This window comes from Rutilus rutilus, assembly GCF_951802725.1.
Source record: "Rutilus rutilus genome assembly, chromosome: 1".
Lineage (NCBI taxonomy): Eukaryota > Metazoa > Chordata > Actinopteri > Cypriniformes > Leuciscidae > Rutilus > Rutilus rutilus.
In genome coordinates this window covers 64,758,379-64,773,451 of record NC_140209.1, presented here as the reverse complement: position 1 = coordinate 64,773,451, position 15,073 = coordinate 64,758,379, and the positions used below count along the sequence as shown (strand labels likewise).

General features: G+C 37.6%; 2 protein-coding genes across 2 annotated transcripts in view; one reads left to right on the top strand and one right to left on the bottom strand.

Annotated features, from left to right (window-relative positions):
• hid1a (HID1 domain containing a) overlaps positions 1 to 7,766 on the bottom strand; it is a 30,803-nt gene extending 23,037 nt beyond the window's left edge. The window contains exons 1-2 of the mRNA XM_084402228.1: positions 7,614 to 7,766; positions 2,362 to 2,511 (exon numbers count right to left, since the gene is read on the bottom strand). Coding sequence (XP_084258354.1) covers positions 2,362 to 2,511; positions 7,614 to 7,679 — 216 coding nt within the window. The 5' untranslated portion in view covers positions 7,680 to 7,766. The remainder of the gene's footprint in view (positions 1 to 2,361; positions 2,512 to 7,613) is intronic.
• A 756-nt stretch (positions 7,767 to 8,522) lies between these two features.
• Positions 8,523 to 14,822, top strand: LOC311303487 (uncharacterized protein). The gene is made up of 3 exons (XM_084429996.1): positions 8,523 to 9,043; positions 9,801 to 9,912; positions 13,551 to 14,822. Exons 1-3 carry the CDS (start codon positions 9,027 to 9,029, stop codon positions 13,758 to 13,760), a joined length of 339 nt encoding a protein of 112 aa, XP_084286122.1. The 5' UTR covers positions 8,523 to 9,026; the 3' UTR covers positions 13,761 to 14,822.
• The last annotated feature ends 251 nt before the right edge of the window (positions 14,823 to 15,073 follow it).

The window sequence follows — 15,073 nt, the reverse complement described above, 5'->3', positions numbered from 1 at the left end:
AATATATATATTTTTTTTTTTTTCTAAGAAATAACTTTGGCGATTTGAGTCGATGTCCCAGCAAGCACAGCTTAAGATCATCGCATCAACTATGATCCATCAACATTCGACAAACACAATACATTCAAACAGTACCACTAGGAAATATTATTACAGTCAGTGTTGGTTAAGTTATCTACAAAATTACTTAATACATATTAATTATTAATTACTTATTAAATCCGTTCTATCAAGCTTGACCAGTTGAACAATACAAGGAAAGACATGAAACCGGTCTTTTAAATCTTTCAAATAAATAATATAAAATTGCAGAAATTACTTAACTTGAAGGGAAAAGTTATTAAATTACAGTATATTAATTACTTAGTAATACATTAAACCAAATCCTTCAGAAATCAGTCTAATATGATGATTTGATGATCAAGAAACATTTATGATTATGAATAGAAAGTCCAAAAGAACAGCGTTTATTTGAAATAGAATCTTGCATTATAATAGTCTTTACTGTCACTTTTGATCAATATAATGCATATCATATTTACTGAATGTTTTATTTTTTAAATATTACTGTGACCCTAAACTTTTAAAAAGCAGTGTATACAAAACCTTTTTGGGGTTTTTTTTGTGAAATGTTTTGTTCAAAAATGTCTTTTGTTAGACATTCACACAAGTTTAAAACACTGTGAAATTAAAATAGAGTACATGTGCACACAAGCTAAATCATTTCCAAATAATGTGTCACTATAATATAACCTCTCTATGATGGTCTGATGTCATTCCTTCAGTAACACAACACTTACATTTAATCATTTAGCAGACGCTTTTATCCAAAGCGACTGAGGAGAACAATAGAAGTTAACACTTCTCTCTCTCTCTCTTGTCTGTCAGCATGTGAGCCTGAAGACCATGAAGATTTCTAATCATGTTTTCTCTCTGATGGGCAGTCTCAAACAGGAAGTGCCAGGATTGAGACAGGAAGGGGAAAGTAAAGCTGTTTCCTGTCCCACCAGCAACTTCAGATTCTCACAGTCACTGCCTAGTATTGATGAGGCACAATCTCTAATGACGGTAACACTTTATTGGGTAACACTTTATTTTACAATGTCCTTGTTACATGTGTTACATGTACTTACCATAGTAATAACGGTAAATTATGCATAATTACATGCAACTAACCCTCAACCAAACCCTAATCCTACCCTAACCCTTATATAAGTACATGTAGTTCATTAATATTACTCAGAACTTAAATATATAATTACACTGTAACAATGACACTTTAAAATAAAGTGTAACCTTCTTTTGATGTGTCCTTGTTACACTTGTTACATGTAATTACTGTGTCACTTTAAGTTAAGAAATTAAAAGTTTAAGTAAGCATAACTTGCAGATTTTTATTTTGAACTCATGCATTGTAATTGCTCTTAACTTAAAATATTTGAGTAAGCAAATTTATACACATAACTTAAAATGATCATGTAATCTCAATTTAAATATGTGTAGTAGTGAAAACTTGGCTAGCTTTAACTAGCTAATTCAGTAAATGCTACCTTTCTAATTGGTAACACAATGCTTTAATAGCATTAGCATAGAAATTGCTGAATGAGTACAATAATATAAACCATTTAACATTTATATGTTCACGTAATCCACTCGTCACTGTGATGGAAACCCTTCAAAAAACCCAACATAACAAGAAACTCTTCTAAATTAGCATAGCAAAACATTAAACACTACTAAATCTCCCACTTAACATTAATCTTGCACACACACACACACACACACAAAAAAAAAAAACATTATATAACACTTAGCTTAATTTTAGCACTTCGAGTGTCATGGCAAAGCATGCTGGGAGATAGAAATCTCAGCCCAGAGTCAGTTAAATTTAAGTTTGTCTAATTTAAAAGAAACAAGTTCATAAAACTCAAAACGATAAAACAACACAGATTACTTAAAATAAATCAGTTTTCTGAACTCAAAAGAAAAAAAAGTTCTAAATACTCATAAAAGTTCATTTGATTGAACTAATTTGTTTAATTTCAGTTGGCTCTACTCAAACCAGTTAATTATTTTGTAAACAGTAGTAACTATAAAGTATGCATAATTATATGCAACTAACCTAACAAAACCTAATTCTAACCCTATAGCAAGTACATCTAGTTAATTATTATTACTCATGTATAATTACAGGGTTCGTACAGACACAGTTCATCTTCGGAACACAAATTAAGATATTTTTGATGAAATCAGAGAGCTGTCTCACTCCTCCATATAGGATTCTATGTAATTTCATTCAAAAATTTCATTTTTGGGTGAACTAACCCTTTAATGTCACAGTGTAACAGGTGTGGTGTATACCTTGTAGCAGAGTGTTGCCAGATTGGAGGGCGACTCCTCTCGCACGGCTCTGATCTCAGCGGCCGGCACCAGGGCGAACACGTCCTGGACACTGGTGGCGCTGTCCGCCCAGAACTGATCCCAGAACGCATCGTCTGTGGCCTCCACGGGCTGAGGAGGGGGAACACACCGGTTTAAAGGAGTGGCTGATTATGATTTCACTTTTCTAACTTTAGTTAGTGTGTAATGTTGCGGTTTGAGCATAAACAACATCTGCAAAGTTACAGCGCTCAAAGTTCAAAGCAAAGGGAGAGATTTTCTTTTACAGAAATTGCTTTTTAAGGACTACACCACATTCCTCCCGGGTCAGTGACATCACAAACCCTAAAATTTACATAAACCACGCCCTCGGAACGCGATTTATAGATTATCAAGACAGAATATGCTAATCAAGGACTAGAAGATAACTACACATAAGTTGCACATAATGTTGCTCTACATGTTGTCACTTCTTCTTGAGTCTCTCCATCATTGACTGACTCCGGTTTGAACATAAAAGGCTAAAAGTTATTGAAATATTCAGGACACAAGCTGCTGAAGCTCCGCCCCCTGTGCCGGGAGCAGCAGCTCATTTGCATTTAAAGGGACACACACAAAAACGGTGCGTTTTTGCTCACCCTCAAAAAGGGACAACTTTAACATGCTATATAAAAATATCTGTGGGGTATTTTGAGCTAAAACTTCACACACACACTCTGGAGACATCAGAGACTTATTTTACATCTTGTGAAAAGGGCATTATACATAAGGCCTTTAACATCAGACTTGTAGGGCTGAGCAAATATGGGCAGAACTCTTTAATGTGCTTTTTGCTTTTTACTAGTACTTCATAAAGCCTTTTAAAGGGATACATGTGAATTAAACGTGGCACACTGGCCTTCATCATCATATTATGCTAATGCCTATCTAGCGCAAGGGGATTTCATCAATATGCTGATGGAGGACTGTTGGGACACTCCAGGCACAGGATGGTTCTGTCTTCACAGGACATATGCTTTCAATCACATACTGTTTATTTACTAGTGTGTTAATATGTAACTATGCCATGTTTGGTCTCATCTGACAGCCTATAAACTGAACTGAACGGTGGTGAACTTAATAGAGATATTAAAGCATCCTATTCTAGGTACTATTGCTTAAAGGATTAGTTCACTTAAAAAAATATTGCTGATAATTTATTCACCCCGATGTCATCCAAGATATCCCTGTCTTTCTTTCTTTCTTTCTTCAGTCGGAAAGAAATGAAGGTTTTTGAGGAAAACATTCCAGGATTTTTCTACACAGAATGGACTTCAATGGCAACCAACTATACCGATGTTCAAAGAAGGTTCAAATGTCCGTCTCAATGCAGCTTCAAAGTCGACACGATCCCAGTCCAGAAATAAGGGTCTTATCTAGTGAAATGATAGGTCATTTTCGGTCATATATATATACCTTTTAACCACAAATGCCCGTCTTGTACCATCTCTGAGATGCGCCACGCATTACGTCATCACGTTGAAAAGGTCATAAAAAATTAAATAAAAAATTATAATAATAAATTTAAACAAAGATGGAGGACGATTTTGAAGTTGGAGGAGAAAATGAGTACACAGACAAATAACTTAGATAGATGACGTGATGCGTGACCTTTCCAACGTGATGAATTGTGGTTAAAAAGTATATATACTTTTTTTTTTTTTTTTAAATGACAGATTGTTTCACTAGATAAGACCCTTATTTCTGGACTGGGATCGTGTCGAGACTTTGAAGCTGCATTGAGACGGACATTTGAACCTTCTGTGAACATTGGTATAGTTGGTTGCCATTGAAGTCCATTCTGTGTAGAAAAATCCTGGAATGTTTTCCTCAAAAACCTTCATTTCTTTTCGACTGAAGAAAGAAAGACATGGATATCTTGGATGACATCGGGGTGAGTAAATTATCAGCAAATAGTTTTTTGAAAGTGAACTAATCCTTTAAGCATGCATTGAGGAGAATATGTAATGTTCTTCTCCCCCTCTTGATCTCCACACATTTTGCCTCATCTTTTGGTTTCCTGTTGGTCAGTTTCGGTGTTGGTATTCCTCTCATGTTTAACAATGCTTTGCTCAGGGTATAAGAAGGAAAGGTAACTGTTGATCTTGGAGAAAGGCTTTAACCCCCCACTCCCGCACACCGGTGAGTAACCTCATACTGAGGCCTTGACTGCACAACAGTGCATTATTTGTTACTACTAAGTTTTCTCTACAGTATGTTGTTCCATTCTACTGTCTGTATATTTGCATATGTGACTTAATAAATAGCTTTGCCTGCTTTAAAGGCTTTGAGAATCTTTCCTTTTATCACTGATGATGTTGAAAGCTAAAGTGATTTTAACTTTCGTTATCTAAACATTCAGGTTAAATCCTACGTTTTCCTATCAGTTCTAACCTTTACCTTTAAAGAATAAGAGGTTAAAGAATAACAACAACTTTAACGGAGTCAGATTAATATTTGAATTATACACGTCATCCTTTTTTGTTCTGATTATTGGTTCAGAATAGCAGCGTAAGCCTCCAGCCTTACAGACTGAAGCAACAGCTGGGCTGAGCCCAACAATGAGCTCAGAAACCACATCAATATTTGATTACCAGGTCAAAATAATGATGCAGTCACTGGCAGAGAACAAGAAACAGCTGAGTATTTCACATGGCCAGGTTATGAAGAGTAAAGTGTAGCGACAGCAGCATCTCGCGGTGTGACGCTCTCATCGAAACGCCGTTTTAAACAACATTTTATGAGCTCATACTAACTGAAAGACTAAATTGAACCTAACGTTTAATTTGTCGCCTTCCTTTATACAAAAGATAGGGTTGGGAATCGAAAATCGATTGAGGTCAGGAATTGGATACTTGTTATTAAATACAATTTTCAATTCCTCTTATCGATTCCTTTGTGAGCATTTCAATATGACTTTAAACCATTCAAGTGTGAGACGACTGCAGGCGTGTGTATCAGTATATTGGATCCGTGCAGCTCTTAAAGTGACAGCAGCCTAAAATTCCTGCTGCCGTCTCTATAGCAACACTAATCAAACAACACAACACAGAGAGAAAAATCACTCGTTCTTCACTGAATAACTTTTGTAACTATAGTTGTAATGTATATTTCATTTATAAACTGCAGTGTTATTTTACATTTGATTACAGTTTCTGTCTCTGAAAATCTTAAAACACTGTTTATTTCAATCGTATCTATGAGTGTTTACTTGTCTTTAATAATGCTTGACATGTATATTAGTTAGGCTAGTTGGTTTTCTATGGTATTTTTAAACCACAGGCAAACGCTCTTCTGCCTTTTTGTTCATGATATTCAGCTACAGTTAAATGTTTTATAATAAGACTAGGCCTAAATGTGAACGATATCTACGTTTTTTATTTATTTCTTTTTACCTTATTGGAATCGAAATTAGGAATCAATAAGAATAGGAATCGATAAGCAGAATTGGAATCGGAATCATTAAAATTCAGACGATGCTGGTTCCGGAAGTATTTTTCCCATAGGGATTTGAAAAAAGTCTTCATTAAAGAGCAGTAAGTCATGAATCAAGCCAACCAGCTGCAATGTGAATCATAATAACATTACAAACTTGATCTGAAGCAAAAAAGAATTTGAAAATCGGACAAAAGTACAAAAGTCTGTGAACTTTACAGCTTTAGTGAGGGAAAGAACTACAATCCCATGAGGCTTTGCCAACACCATAATCAAATAGAAAAACAACGGAGAAATATAAAACTAGCCTACTCATGTATAAAATTTTAATATAATGTATTTAGAAATAAGTATATTGAGAATGTAGGAAGATCGACTCGATTACGTCATTCGCAGTGCTTCGTTGGGAGTGGGCGGAGCTAACAAGATCTTTTTGGAGCATTTTGCTTGTTTCGGACTCTCTGATTGGTGGAGTTTAGTGTGCGGCATCATGGGTAATGTAGTCTTTCACCTGGAATTCTGCTGTTAAACCCGATTATTTTAAAACTAAGTTGTAATAATGCAGGCTGACAGCTTCAGCAGAATTATGGCTTTTCAGATTTATTAATCCAAAATACACTTTTAACTGTTTATTTTATTGCATTTGATCTGTTTGATTCTGTACATTTCCATTACAGCGCATATCTTTAAAGGTTGTTTTCACATATTGAGTTTTCAGAAATCTTCACTCACTCACTAAACTTTACAGTTTTATTCCTATCAATATTCACACGTTCATATTGGACGTGTTCTTAATTTGCCTGATTTTGATCAGCATTTTATTCCAAATCATAGTGGGGTTTTTTCTTTTTTTTTTTTCTGGCTGTTTAACAGTAATTTCTGAATTATTTCCAAAACATCCCCTTTGTAAAAACCTTTGAGACAGGTTTCATCAGACGTTCAGATTTCTGTTCTGGAAATATATGCAAATGAGTGCCTATGTAATTAGATAATGCCTCATTTGCATATTTAAACAATTTCAGAATACAAAAAATGTTTGCGATCTTAATGTAATCAATCAACTAGGGAAGTATGGTGATACCTATTAGTTTATATATATATATATATATATATATATATATATATATATATATATATACTATTCATATTTTGCCTTAATATTAAAATATCTTTGGATGACTGACAGTTAAAAAACTTAAGACGTCATGACATTGTTGGGGCGGGGTCTAACATACGTCATCTATTTTTCCATAACATAAAACAAAACTTATATAAAAAATAAAAAAACAATCTAAAATGGATTAACTAAATATTTGGCATTCATTTATTTATTAGCAAGGTTTATGTTTAAAACTGAAGAAAAAATATATATAAACGACAAAAAAAAAAAAAAAAAACAGTTATCATGCAATTTAGCGCAACGCAGATTTATCTTTGAAAAATGTCTAGCGGTTAGATTTTTTAAAAATAATATTATACAGTTTTGCAATACAATTAAATATTTTACAAAGTTCAATATGAATGAGCGACAGAAATGCAGCAGATATTGACATATAAACCCATGACACCTGTCACAAGCACCATTATTCTGAATGAAACACCAGTGCACCCCTACACATATTAATGTTTAAATGCTGCATTAAGGTTGTATGTGTAAATAATAATTTTCTGTGAGGTCTCGCGGTCCATCTGGAAACAAACACGCACGCGCGCGCGCGCTGCTGATAACCGCCTCGAATAACAGCAGCAACGACACAAACCTGTGTTTTTGTGGTCAGCTGTATCACCGCCTTCCTGAAATTTAGCTTCGAGTCCGTATTTCCCATTTTCTTCTGATATGTAGGTTTAATGATGAGGCGCAGCTCTAATCCCCGTCACCTCCTCCTCTCTGTGTGTGTGTGTATGTCATCTGCGGAGGCGGCGGGGCTGCGCTAAACACACACACTTCCGGCACGAGTATTTCATATTCCTACTATGGGAAGGATTTTCTCATGAATATTAATTAGGAGGAGGTTTCGTAAGACCATTAGGCGTAACTGATTGGTTAAACGGCAGGCCCTGCGTCAGCTGACTCCTGAATATTACCGTTAGTTTGGTTACGTAACTGGACGCCCCAGAAAGGTTACTAAGCAACGCCAGTCGGCTCTCATTCATATTCATGAGCCAGGCCTCTGCCTAAATAGACATAGTAGGATTAATAAATTCCAAACGCACTAGGCAGTTGCTAGGAAAACACTGTTTTGCACATTTCCCTTTGTATCTTTTACTTTTTCACAGGCACCGCATTTTCCAAATACAGTATAACGTAATCGAAGTAACACAATTTTGAAGTGTATAAATGTGTACAGAAAACATAAAAAAAAATATATATATATATGAAGCAGATTAAAAAAAAGAAAAAAGAATCCGTTTATTCTCGTGTTTACATTTGAATACACGTTTGGAGTTACAATGAAAACAGTGCATCGGCTGTTGTAAATGTGATCACGTGCCTCACGCGATGTACCCGACCACAATATTTGGAAAATGCCCTTATATACCGTTATAAGTTATAACTGCATGGATAAAAACATAAAATACAAATGTATTCTTGAATAGGAGAAGCGCTCGTGCACCGCAGGCGTGATGTCATCACGCGATCAGCCAATCCCGCACAGCCCTCGTGCTTTACAGGCTCGAGTTTCGCGCATGCGCAGTGGCATGTAAATAACAGCATCCGCGGTGGTGTGTTTTTGTGTCGCGCAGGCTCTTTAAAATAGACGAATAGCCGGCTTATATTCACAGAGAACCTTATTATATCTGCTACGTTTATGAAAGTACGACTTGCAAGAAGAATACAGCGTTAAATCAGTCGAATATCCCGCGAGGATTCACAGCTAAGTTAGTGAAGTGTCAGTTAGCAACACAGCTATGATAGAGACTAGCCGGATGAGTTTGATTCTGACACGTTTATGACGGTTTAATACGACCTTCGCTTGTTTTCTTGCATGTAATTGAGTGATTTGAACGCCATCGAGCCGCTTTGAGCCGTGTGTGTGTGTGTGTGTGTTGAGCTGTTAGCAGAGGTGTGATGAAGTGTTGAGTGTGTAGCATGACACAGCAGGCTGTTGATCAGAGCTGATCCAAGAGATCAATACAACACGCGAAGATACGAGATCGTGGCATTCACAGACATGCTGACAGAAAACAGGTGAGAACACACACTATTACAGCTAAATAACACGACATGTCTAGTAACGTTAGCCCCAGAGGTGTGTGTCTTATTCTCCGGGTCATACATCTTGATTCACACAAACTCAGAGAGAGGGAATATGCTAGATTGTAGCATTCATATCAGAATTAAGAAGATTAATATGCAATTAAGCATTATACACGAGAATATACAGTCAAGCCTACAATTATTCAGACGCCAGATATCATTTTTGATATGTTTCACTAGTGGTGCAGGACACTATAGTTCATTTATGTAAGTGAGGAGAGCGAAATAAAGTAAACTGTGACATATTATACCCCAAAACTCTTCATACCAGTAACATTTATACAAATTTGGGACTAAAAATTATTCAGACACTTTTTTTGCTGAAGTGTTTTTTCTTTAATTGCTAATTCGACCTTTTTACACACAGATTGAACAAAATGAAGCATTGCTTGGTAACTGGTTGATCTAAACTGGTATTATCTAATTGTGTAGTTAAATTTAACAGCTGACAGATATTCAACATAATTCATCTGTGAGACAGTCTAACAGAAGGACGGACAAAACCAGCGAAATATCAACTGATTCTGAGTCATATTTTAGTACCATTTTCTAAACTACAGCGAGTAAACACTGATAATGTGAGAAATGTTGAAGTCGACTGAATACATTTTAGTTTGACTGTAAATATTGTGGTTGATCTACTAATGTGAAGCTGCTGTTGTTGATCATCTGTAATGATGTTGTGAAGGAAACGTCAGCGCGCTGAAGGTGATGATGAAGAAGCTCAGATGCCTCAGGCCAAAAGACTGAGTTCGGCCCTCCAGAGCCCTGAGACGGGCAGGGAATCATGGGAGTCGGAGGTATGAACTGAAATCAACAACACGGTGTTGAGTAGAGACGTCTTACGGACACTGTGACGGTCATGATATGATATGAAAATGTAAAAATATGCAGATTTCTCCACTTTACTGCAACATTGCAGCTCTGCAGATGTGAAGTTAAGTTAACCAGAAAGGCTAAAAATTGCTCTAAATGTTAAAGAATAGCAGAGTCCACACCACTACAACTACAACAGTAACAGCACAGAGGAACCATATCCTTGGAATCACTTTCAGAACTGCTTTTTCAGTGATAAAAACATTGACAGCCAATCAGAATCCATCCTGCCCTGAGGACCTCAAGCATTTAAAGTGGCAGACGACAAAATCACGGCACACGCTCAAAATAAACACAACGATACTGTATGTGGTGTGGACGCTGATATAGGAATCGCTCATGGTGTGAGTGGGCCTTAATTCAGCAGTGAAGTCTCTTCTAGAAGTCATACTAGAGGGTTTGCGAGTGGATGAAAAGCTAATAATGAGTTAAATCCCTAAGTTTAGGATGCAATATTAAATATTTTGTTATACCATGGTCTGCATGATACTCGATTCTGATCCGACCTTTTAATGCACAGGTAGTTCCAGTCAGTTTGATCACCGTTCTGTATTAATGTGCTTTTTTCATTGAAACACACACACACACACACACACACACACACACACACAGAGAGATCGGAGATTGTGTTGTATACACACAGAGACGTTCAGGGGCACAGAAAATGCTATAATTAATAATTCATTCATTGAAATGCATGTAATCTTACGCACTACTTTATCTCTATTTTAAAGCGGGATCTAACTGACGACAGTAACCCTCAGTTTAACCCTCCCAGTCAAATATCACAGCTTTAAATTGTCAATGCTGGCAAATTACCATTATATAAGCGAATATTGTCACAATTTGCGCAGTGCAAAGTGATCCAATCATAAACTGTTTAGCATTTTCCTAATTAGATCCGAACAGCGAGTTGTTTGAGCTACCCTGCAGTGTGTGTGTGTGAGCGCCACCAAGCCAGAAATGGACCTCAGGGCAAATAACTTGGGAAATGTATGTTTAAATATTAGATTTTAAAAACTCCCTTTGGCTTGTATAGTAGCACAGTTGAGAGAGGAAAGTGTGGGAATGGCATCGGGACATGAAACTCCAAACTTGAACCAAAGACTATAGAATAACACAAGACGCATCACTCGTATTGTTTTGAATGGGGAAAAGTGCAACGCTCAATATGGCGGAACAAGTCCCGCCTCCTCAATAAGAGACAGTCGCTGATTGGTAAAGTCGTCGCAAAAAAAATCGTTTTCTGTCATGATTCGAACGATTAGAAACTTAATTTATGAGACAGTTGTAGTCAGATTTCATTGGTGATTTCAAATATGAGATTTAATCGTAAGCTTGGCGAACATTTTCGGAGTTATGTTTCTCCATTCAAAGAGATAAGATGGCCGCCACGTGAAATGACTCGTCTTAAAGGGACTTTGGGTAATATTCCTATGCCACAAGATATAGTCCCTAACAAGGTTCTTCAAGTGACTTTGGTAATATTCCTACGCCATAAGATATAGTCTCTAACAAGGTTCTTAAAGTGACTTTGGTAATATTCCTACGCCATAAGATATAGTCCCTAACAAGGTTCTTAAAGTGACTTTGGTAATATTCCTACGCCATAAGATATAGTCCCTAACAAGGTTCTTAAAGGGACTTTGGTAATATTTAGGGCTGGGGTAAACGATTATTAATTAAACGATTAGTCGGGCGATTATTTTATCGATTAGTCGACTAATCTAACGACTAATTGGAATTATTTATCCTGTCTGTTATTCGCATATCTCTGTCGAACCGTTACTCCGATGGATTTCAAACTCGACAGCTGTCTGGGCACGAGTAAGTGCAGTGCCAAGTTTGACGTTGTTTGGATGAGAAATGCAAAAGATATGTTAAATATATCGGTAAAAGAAGCACTTAGAAGGTTGTGGTTTAAAAATAAACATTCTGACATAAACACACTGTTTACTTCTGAATAATATAGTATAAATGTGATAAATCCTTTTTTTTTATGCAATTAATCCATTGAATCAATATAAAAGTTATTTTTCACATTGAAACTGTTGAAAATACACAACAAAGTAAGTTGATCCACATATGACAGCCTCTGAACTCGGTCAATACTAATCTGGACTAAACATAGGCTACATTCAATCAGCCATCGCTAAGAAATACCTTCTGAACGACGGCGACCTTCTTTTTTGACGGCGATCAGCTGTAAAATGGCTTAGGTCCTGCTCGGTTTTTGTTGACTTTGAGTACAAGAATTGAAAGTTTTTTAAAAGATCCCCTGGGGTTAACGTGTCAGCGTGACAGAAGTTTGACGCTGTCGTGTGAGAACAAGCAACAGTCGGCATTTCTCTTCCTCCCGCGTGCCTCATCTTCTTAATCTCCTCACGTAAATGATTAGATTTCGATGGCTTACGTTTCTTCCCTACGGCAGAATCCACCACAGGTTCATCAATGCCGTCAAATGTATTATTTTTTTTTGTTTGTTTGTTGATCAAAAAGTGCAAAGTAGATAAGGAAAACTAGGATGTCGGGTGTCAGAGCGCCACCGTTACTGTTTACAATGCGTGGAATAGTGCGCTGTGATTGGTTGAGCGGATTTATGGCATTCTGCAGAGAAAGGAGACTGGTGTTTGTCGCGGTTTGAAAAAGAAAGGGAGAAAACATGGCAGAATAACACGGCGGGCGGTGTGTGTGTGGCGAGCTGTACCTCCGGGAATGGTGCAAAAAAATAAATAAATAATAAATAAAGAAGCGTCGACGCAAAAAATATGACGTCGACGTCATCGACGAACCGCTACAGCACTAGTAATATTCCTACGCCATAAGATATAGTCCCTAACAAGGTTCTTAAAGGGACTTTGGTAATATTCCTACGCCAGAAGATATAGTCCCTAAAAAGGTTCTTAAAGGGACTTTGGTAATATTCCTACGCCAGAAGATATAGTCCCTAACAAGGTTCTTAAAGGGACTTTGGTAATATTCTTACGCCACAAGATATAGTCCCTAACAAGGTTCTTAAAGGGACTTTGGTAATATTCCTACGCCATAAGATATAGTCCCTAACAAGGTTCTTAAAGGGACTTTGGTAATATTCCTACGCCAGAAGATATAGTCCCTAACAAGGTTCTTAAAGGGACTTTGGTAATATTCTTACGCCACAAGATATAGTCCCTAACAAGGTTCTTAAAGGGACTTTGGTAATATTCTTACGCCACAAGATATAGTCCCTAACAAGGTTCTGAAAGGGACTTTAGTAATATTCCTACGCCACAAGATATAGTCCCTAACAAGGTTCTTAAAGGGACTTTGGTAATATTCCTACGCCAGAAGATATAGTCCCTAACAAGGTTCTGAAAGGGACTTTGGTAATATTCCTACGCCAGAAGATAAAGGTTCTTAAAGGGACTTTGGTAATATTCCTACGCCAGAAGATATAGTCCCTAACAAGTTTCGTAAAGGGACCAAAGATCTCTGTGATGTACGTGTGGCTTTAATAAGGATGGGATGTTGTTTGCTGACCTGATCTTGCGGTTCTTCTTTTTCTTCTTCTTCTTCTTCACAGTCATCCAGTAGCGAGAGCTGGATCAGCAGTCCGGATCAATCCGCCACCGGCAGCAACAGTGGACCGGACCTCATCGGGCCCATCAGTCCCATCAGTGCCTCCAAGCAGTCGGGACACATGGACCCGCTGTCCTACCAGCACATCAACCGAGTCCTGCGGGAAGCCCACTTCCACAGCTTACAGAGCCGAGCCCAGGCCAAGCACAGATGACTTTCAGGAAAACACAATCCCAGAGTGTCGTCGGAAGTACCGACGTCGGCACCGAGTCGCTGCTGAAGTTTAAAAAACGAGACGCTTTGAGCGCCGTCGAGCGTAATCATAAACACCTCTGATTGGCCGCTGTGTTCATGAGCTCATCGGAGTTGTCTGTGATTGGCTACAATAATCAACGCACTGATGTATATTCACAACATATTTTTTGATGCGCTGATCATTGTAGCCAATCACAGACATATTTGATGAGCGTGTGACTACAACGGCCAATCAGAGGTGTTTATGATTTCGCTCAACAGCGCTCAATTTTAAAATTTCAGCATCGACTTGGTGCCGAAGTCGGTACTTTTGACAACACCTACAATCCCAGTAGCGACAGGGTAAAACCTCTTCATCTCCATCCTCATTCAATCCTGCTTTCCTAGATCTCTCTCTCTCTCTCTCTCTCTCTCTCTCTCTGTTATGTTGAAATGTCATCGGATGGAAAACACGCCCTGGTACTGTACGCTCTCTGACTAACTAGAGCACAAAAGTGTTCATTGTAAGCAATAACGGCTTGACTATGATGCAAACTTTTGTGACTTTCACACTGTGTGTATTTTTTTTTTTTTTTTTTTTTGAGGATAAAGGATCATTTTAGTGGGGGGGGGGGGGGGGGGGGGATTTACATTCGTTGATCAAAAAACATCGATTCGGACCACATATAGCAACTCAGCCGTGCACATTTTTAGATGGGAGGCATTAAACATGGCAGAATATTGTGTTGATTAGTTTGCAGTGCTGTGACGAATGCGTGAAGAAGTGATTTCCTGCTAATCTCGACACCGTTCTGCAGGATCTCTCGCCTCTCAACCATCATCCGTAAAGCTGGTTGCTCATCCAGGCGTCAGGCCTTCGAGACCCTGCCGAGGTTTTCTCGCGTGCTGTTCGAACTCAGATTGCATTTTAAAAGATTGTTGTTTATTTTTAACTATACCTTTTTGTATGGAAAGATGTACATTTACATTTTACATTCAGATCATCTACATTTCTAAATAAAGATGGATGTTCTTAAGCAAACCTGTGTTGAACTGTTTATTTTTTGCTATTTATAGAATTTAAATTTCCTGATAATTTACTCTCCCATATGTCATCCAAGATGTTCATGTCTTTTTTTTCTTCAGTCGAAAAGAAATTAAGGTTTTTGAGGAAAACATTCCAGGATTTTTCTCCATATAGTGACTTCAATGGGGTCCAACGGGTTTGAAGGTCCGAATGTGAGTTTCAGTGCAGCTTCAAAGTCTCGACACGATCCCAGCCGAGGGATAAGA

Coding starts and splice junctions, on each gene's coding strand:
- LOC311303487 (XM_084429996.1), top strand. Junction 9,913..13,550: donor GGGAATCATGGGAGTCGGAG/GTATGAACTGAA, acceptor TCTTCTTCACAG/TCATCCAGTAGCGAGAGCTG.